At 42.0% G+C, this 7510-nt stretch overlaps 1 protein-coding gene across 1 annotated transcript in view; it reads left to right on the top strand.

Annotated features, from left to right (window-relative positions):
* Positions 1-4697: 4697 nt before the first annotated feature.
* The window catches only part of PPM1D (protein phosphatase, Mg2+/Mn2+ dependent 1D), a 21790-nt gene continuing 18977 nt past the window's right edge, over positions 4698-7510 (top strand). The window contains exon 1 of the mRNA XM_042026597.1: positions 4698-4703. Coding sequence (XP_041882531.1) covers positions 4698-4703 — 6 coding nt within the window. The remainder of the gene's footprint in view (positions 4704-7510) is intronic.

Here is a 7510-nt window from a genome sequence, read left to right as displayed (position 1 = left end):
GCTCTCGGGGCTCTTCATCTCCCTGCCCGCTCGCTCCCCTCACGGCCCGCGGCTCCCCGGGGTCCCGCAGCCCTGCCCGGACGGGCGGCAGCAGCGAGAACGGGGCATTATGAGGGAGGCACGAGGGAACCGATTTAAGGGGAAGTAGCGCAGCGCTGCGGGGTGGGGTTTTATGGAGGGTCTGGAGCATCTCTCTGATGAGGAGAGACTGCGGCAGCTGGGCCCGGTTAGTCTGGAGAAGACGGAGAGAGGATCTCGTTAACGCATATAAACATCTCAAAGGTGTCAGAGGATGGTGCTAGACTCCCTCCGGTGATGCCCAGCGACAGGATGAGGAGCAATGGCCATAAACTAGAACAGGAGAAGTTCCACCCCAAGATGAGGAAGAACTTTGCATGAGGGAGGTAAAGCTCTGGAACAGCTGCCCAGGGAGGGAGCGGAATCCCCCTCTCTGGAAACATCCCAAACCCACCTGGACACATTCCTGCTCCAGGTGATCCTGCCTTGGACTGGATGGTCTTTAAGGTCTCCCTTCTAAACCTATGGATTCTGTGAATCCCTGCAGGCAGCCATAGGGAGTGAGGTTGGATTGACCACCACGGCCTACACCAACCCGAGGGGCTTTATCTGCACAGGGAGAAGCGGCTGAGCACCAAATAACCAAATATCACCCCTCACACTCTGAGCCCCACCCAGCCCAAACCTCTCATAGGGCGTAAATATCATTTACAGCTCACCTGTGCTAACAGCCAGCTGATATTGGGCCACCTGTGACCTCCAGGTGTGTTGGCAGCTCGTGTGAGCACCATTTGGGCACCCAGAGTTTGCTATTACAGGACATAATGATCCTAAATATTAAAGACGTTTCATTATTGTATGAAATTTCTGTTGCTGATGTTTTCTTAGTTAGTGTAGGATTGCTACTCTTCTTTTTTGTTTTAAAAATTATAGGTGGCAGAGCTCCTGCTGTTTTGCTTTGGGCACATTACTTTTAATAACCCAAATTGTTGCTATTCCTCCCATTTTTGTGAGAGGACATTATTCTTTGTCCTTTACTTGCAGAAAGAAATGTTATGGGGTGGGAAGAAAGGAATGTGACATAAACAGACGATGGAAAATTGTTTTGTCCCTTTTTTTTTTTTTCTTGCTTTTCCTATTGGCGGCTTCAGATTTTTCTTTTATTTTCTGAAATGATGAGGATTTATTTCAGTTGAGGGAATACAGCTGGTTTCTGTTGGCAATTAGCCCCCCGGGGTAGAGGCTATTTAGCTCAGTTACTTTTAGAAGCCCGGGTTTGGGAAGGTTGGAGGTTTGTAGAGAGCAGGACAGAGCTGGTTTCCAGTGCGTGAAGTAAAAGGTTATCGATAACATATTGAAAAGAGTAACTTTTGAACTTACAATGCTCTTTTTTTTTTGCTTTAAAGTAAAGTATCTACTAAATTTCCTTTTAAAAATGGTGAAGGTAAATATACTGTTCAAGCACTGTAGCAATGGACTTTATCTTCTTGACAAATTACTATGTTTTGAAAAATGAGCTAGGCTGCACTTTCTACTGCCTGGTAATTTTTTTGCAGACAAATGTAGAGTGTGCCTATTTAGAAGAAGAAATAAATGTATCTGTGAAAGAAGAGCATTGTATAAGGCCTCTCTGGAGCATGTTACTCAGTCTGTAACTTATTTTGGTGGAGCCTGAAAAATAATCTTCATAGCAAAGGTAATTTAATCTCGAAGTAGAATTTAAATATGCAAGAACTTGTTTTTTATTAATACTGTCTAACTTGATATATTTCTATATTGACCTACCTAGTGATTTTTTTTATCGTAAATAGCTACTTTGTTGTTAAAGGTGTTAGAGAGAGTTGGGGGAGTCCTCAGTCACTGTGCTGAGATAGTAGGTAAGCAGCAAAACTGACTTACAACAGACTATTTTATTAAATAATTGGTTACTCCTTAGTTATCACATTTGTTTAATTCTTTTTCTTTTTCTTTTGTTCCCCCTTAAACCATATTGGGAGCTTATTAATAAAATGTCTTCATTCAATATTGTACTTTAAAAAAAATTTTTTTTAACATAATCACTCATTAATCATTGCAGATGTTGGAAAATCCTTCTGACTCCAGTCCTTGTTGGCAGAGCTTCTAATGGATATTCTTATCTTTGTTGGTATCTTTCTCCTTTTTTTTTTTTTCTTTTTTTTAATAGGGGGAAATAGTTAAAGGACTTAATACAAACTCTGCCAGTGCCTGAAAGCAGAATGGGGATGGATGTTGTTTGGGGAAAAGCCTTTAGTCAGTCTGGCTGCTGCAATCTGAGCTTTTGAAGATGCAGCTGGGTGTCTGAACCCCTCACATGCACGGCGTCTGGAGAGTGGGACATCTGGGTGTCATTGGAGGGAAAGGGGATGCAGACAAGCCTCACAAGGGGTAAATGTAGAAAGAAAATCTAATCATGGTCTTCTATTGTCAAAAAAAACCAAAAGTGCCCCCAGAGATCAAACAGCCTTTGGGTTGTCAGAGCTCCTTGTGTGGAAGGAGTTCGTATGGAAGAGATTTTACATCTGCAGACGTGGTTGTGTGATTTCAGGAGAAAATAGACGGAGCCTGGTGATGTTCTGCTCCCCCCCAAAAAGCTCAAACCCTTAAAAAACCCCAAATCTCAACCAGAGATTGGTACTGAGTTACTATTTCTGGACAGCAGTAAATTGCTGAAGTTCCCCTCTGCTAGAAGAGGCTGTTCCCATGAAAAGCTGAGAGTTGGGATTGCTCAGCCTGGAAAAGAGAAGCTTTAGGATGACCCAGCTTTAGCCTTCTAGCACCTGAAGGTGCCTGCAAGGAAGATGGGAGAGGGACTATTTACAAGGGCATGGAGGGAAAGGGCACAGGGAATGGCCTCACGCTGACAGAGGGTGGGTTTAGGTTAGATTTTAGGAAGAAATTCTTCTCTGTGGGACTCATGAGGCCCTGGCAGGGATTGCCCTGAGAAGCTGGATGCCTGGAAATGTCCAAGGCCAGGGTGGACAGAGCTTGGAGCAACCTGGGCTAGTGGAAGGTGTCCCTGCCCACGGCAGGGGGTGAGAATGAGATGTTCTTTAAAGTCCCTTCCAATCCAAGCCATTCCATGATTTCTTTCCAAATCTGGATGGATGACTAACAAGTCAATTTGGTCTGAAAATTACTGCAGAAAGTAGCAGTGTTGTCTTTCTCTCACAATTTTTGTTTCTGTGACTGAGCTGCAAACTGAAAAGAGGGGTTTGGTTGTTATTTTTTTTCCTGTTGTGCTCGTAGATTTATATCACAGCCAAATGAGGAGCTGTGTGTTCATTACAGATCATGCAGGAAGCAACAGAATTGCCTCTCCTACTGCTGCTTTTTTCTTACTGCTGTGTCCTCAGGTCAGGTTAAGTCACCTGCAGTTTCACCTGACTCATTTTTAACTGAAACCAATTAGGAAGCACTCACATAATGAGCATTTCTGGTGGGTAGATTTGAAAGGTAATTTTTGTCAGGGAAGTGGTGATTAGTGTTTGGGAGCCCTCTCACTGACCCTCTGAGGAACTGAGAGGGGAGGCCTGTAGATGCTCTGCCTTTTATATGCCTGTCTCAAATGATTTTGTAAATAAATAAGTACTATTTTTTTTTTTCAGGAGTATAGTTCCAGAAAGCCTGGATGAAAAATATGGAATCTGTTTCATGTGTTGCTAGTAAGAGAATGTCACTTGCATGCTTTCCTCAAAGGTAAGAGACTTGTCAGAGAGTAAAAAAGCGTTTGTGGAATTTTGAAGAGGAAGTTCGATATGGATGTAGTTGAAAATTTGAGCAAATTCATCAATGGGAAATTAAGATTTGGATCATTATCTGGCACAGTTTAGGCTTTTCAGATTGGACCAGCAGTTCTTGTTTTGTCATGGGTTAAATGTGAGCTCTATTTTTTTAATTATTATAGCTGGGCATAGTTAGTGGAAAAAAGGGTTCTAAGAAAACAATAAAAACCTGCTGAATTTCCTTGCAATATGCTTATTTTGAAGTGGGAAGGAAGTGAACTGACATGGATAACATATGAACCTACTATATCTCCTTGATGTGGATATTAAAGGAACCTTGAAAATAGTTTATGGGGAAGTTGTTGGAGGCTTCTAATTTTAAATTCTTAACAGGAAATCATTAAACTGTAGAGGAGCCAACATAACAGACTGTTGCTCTAAAATAAGAGCTAAATGCAGAGCATCCACATGAACTTGTCAGATCTTTTTTTAATGTTGTTTTTTTTCCCTTTCCTTTCATGTTTACTGCAACCCAGATAAATACATTTTCATTTCTGTTTTTCATATACGTCAGTTCAGGGTCCCATTCTGAATGAGATGTGAAACCAGTGCCCTTATGGTCAGGCCTCAGGGCAAGTGCAGAAATTGTGATTATCCATCAGAGCCAGGGGTGTTAACTCCTTGTGTGGTCAGGTCCCACCTTCCTTCACTGACGGGGAAAAACCTTTAAAAATGTGGATGTTGCTCACTTTTAGTTTCTTCTTTTACATGAGATTTTCATGCTTTAGCTGAGCCCCTTGCTGAGATGATTGGCACGTTTCACTTGGGCTATGCAAGAGGTGTAACAACCTTTGGTCACTGTCAGCTGGGCTGATGAAGCTTAATTAGGGGCTGGAGGAAGGAGAAACATTCTGAGGTGTCTGTAAGAGCTAAGACATGAAGGTGAGTCCCCAAATGCAGCTGGGAGATTATTTACAAGTGAAGAAGGTTTTAAGAATGTGGATTTGCCAAAGCCAGGTGGGCACTGCTGCTTTCTGCTGTCCTATAGTTCATAAGTTGGTACCTAAATGATGAGCTTTTCTGTAGCTGACATGAATTGTCGTGTGTTGATAATGATATATATTTAATCTGTCAGACAAAATGAGTCATGGCTTTTGCAAAATATAACTTGGAGTAACTTTAAAGCTTCTGGGGAAGAGAGGGCAGGGTGCTGCTCACCCAGCACCAGATTGTGATGTGGAATTAGGATGAAATTAAATGTACCTGTCTTGTTTCTTTTGATTGTCTGATGCAGCTGAGGAGAAGGAATTCTGGGGTAAAAATATGTAACTAATTTCTTTTAAGCCTATTTAAGTTTTTTTTTAAAGCCCCAGTTAAAAGAAAAACTAAACTTTTCATCACAAAAGAAATCAGGGCCTTTAATTTTGAGAAATTACTTGAGTCAGTTGAACCAGAGCATTCTGAGGTGGATTTATTTCAGTAACTGTTAGACAAAATGAGGATAAGCTATCATTAAGGTCAAATAAATATCTGATTGTGTTTGGGTTAGAAACATTTCATGTGAAATGAATTTAACTATTACGTAAAAAAGCTTTTAACTGTGAGTGGTTTAACCTGCCTTCTGCATCTGAAATAAATAGCTGAGGAACCATGGGCAGTTTCTGCTTAGTGTTTGCTTCCTTTAAGCAGAAACCAAGAAAAGCACTCCCATTTTTATAAATGCATGAGAAGTGCATAAAAAATGCTAAATTGCCCTTCAGTTATTGCCTGTTCCTTAGGTCCTGGGCTGTGGAAACTGCAGTGGTACTTTCTGTCAAGCTCCATCTTTATTCAAAGTTTTTCTCCTTGCATCAAATTCATCTTTATTAGAAGTTTTTCTCCCTGCATCTTCAACTTTTATATGTTCCTATTTCTGCGAGGGTCTGGTTTAGCTGAAGGGGTTTTTTGTGAGCTGTAGGACTTCAGAAGAAAATGAGGAAATATGGTTTGAGTTGCTGCAGGATCTGCTGGTTATGTGCCCTGTAAATCTTGAAGCACTTTGCTGTTCCAGCAGCAGTTTGGAGAGTGTAGTTGTTGCAGGGAAAAACATCTTTAATGTATTGTAATTAGATTAAATTTGTGAGTGTAGGTATGATTTATATGGGTTGTTGTCTTGACTGTAGAAGTATTGACAGAAATAAGGCACTTTTTCACTTGAAAAGGCAAAAGCAATACTTGGATATAAAAAGACAGAAATACCTTGGGGTTTGAAAAGGAGTTTCTTCCATCATAACTGGTTTTTTCCTTTGTTTCCTTATTTTTACCAGATTACCTAGAGTATGTTTACATAAAGTGTAGGGGTGTAGGAGCCAATTTGTGTGGTTCTGTTCCTGGAGTAGCTTGTGATTTTCCACTCTAAATTGTTTAGGAAAGCATTACCTATATTGAATGGAACTAATCCTCACATGACAACATCTCTGGCTACATTTACCCAGCTACGAAATAGGGATATTGAACTCTTTTTGGAATAATGGGCTTTAGTTGTCCCTGTGATGACACAGGTCTGACAAAGTTATTTTGTCTTTTTTTGTTGTTGTTGTTCATAGTTTTAAGTCAGTTTGTTTGCTTTCTGGCTACTTTGTAATTAAAAATGTGCTGCAATGTGGGTGGCAGTGGATCTGCTGCAGGCCTGGCAATTGATGTGTCATGTCCATGGTTTTTATGTTAATTAAGAGGGAAATAGTGATACATTGTGATGTTTGGGATTGCATAAAGCTCAAATTAGTCTTTGTCTCCTTTACGCACTGTTGAAATGCCCAATATACTTATATAAAATACTGTTATGAAACTTAATGGTCAGATTTTTAAAGCAATTCTATATTGGGGCTGATGATCTGGTGGTTGATCTGATGGTATAAACACCTGTAAAGTAGGAAGGGATCATTACCTGATTGGATTAGTGTGGATTAATTCATTAATGGTTGGCAAATCCCTCAGCCCTCCAGGAATCCAAAGCTTTGTTGATATAGTTTTTATTTCTTAAATACTGCTGACTTTTATGTGGTTGATGGGAGGAAATCCAAAGGGCTTGCAGTCCTTAAGCCAAACAATTATCTCCAGGGAAGTATTTTTGCAAAATTCCATGGTGATTTTTGCTATAGTGGGAAGGGGATCTGGGAGCTGGCAGTAAAACAATGTCTGGAATTTCAGCTATAAAAATGAAATGCACAAACCCCTCCAGAGTGAAGGGAATGTCTTAAATAGTTACGGGCATAAAACGGTGCAGGGATGCGTAATTGCAGAGGGGTCATTGGTGGGAATCAAGTGGGAAAACAGGGATGAAAGTAAGGACCAGGGTTTGAGTAACAGTGGAGTTCCTGGAGCAGGGAAGGACGCAAGGGCTGAGTAACACCCAGGGGATTCCTGGAGCAAAGCGGAGAGAACCTTTTCTGGTTCTGCATCCTACTTGTAGTTACCGAAGTCCGTGTGAAGCCTTTTTGGCGTGCCTGTCGTGGGGGACCCAGGGGACACTCATCGCTCTCTACAGCTTCCTGGGGAGGGCGAGAGGAGGGGCAGACACGGATCTCTCTGCTGAGCAGTGACAGCACCCGAGGGAACGGCCTGAAGCTGTGTCAGGGGAGGTTTAGGCGGGAGAGCAGGGAAAGGCGCTTCCCCCAGATGCTGCTGGGCACTGCCCAGGCTCCCCAGGGAATGGGCACGGCCCCGAGGCTGCCAGAGCTCCAGGAGCGTTCGGACAGCGCTGCCAGGGA

Source organism: Corvus kubaryi, unplaced genomic scaffold (assembly GCF_017639235.1).
Source record: "Corvus kubaryi isolate FWS band 111438036 unplaced genomic scaffold, C.kubaryi_AGA036_p1.0 37284, whole genome shotgun sequence".
NCBI classification, from domain to species: Eukaryota; Metazoa; Chordata; class Aves; order Passeriformes; family Corvidae; genus Corvus; species Corvus kubaryi.
Note: the sequence above shows the minus strand (reverse complement) of the source record. Positions and strands in the feature narration are given on the sequence as shown.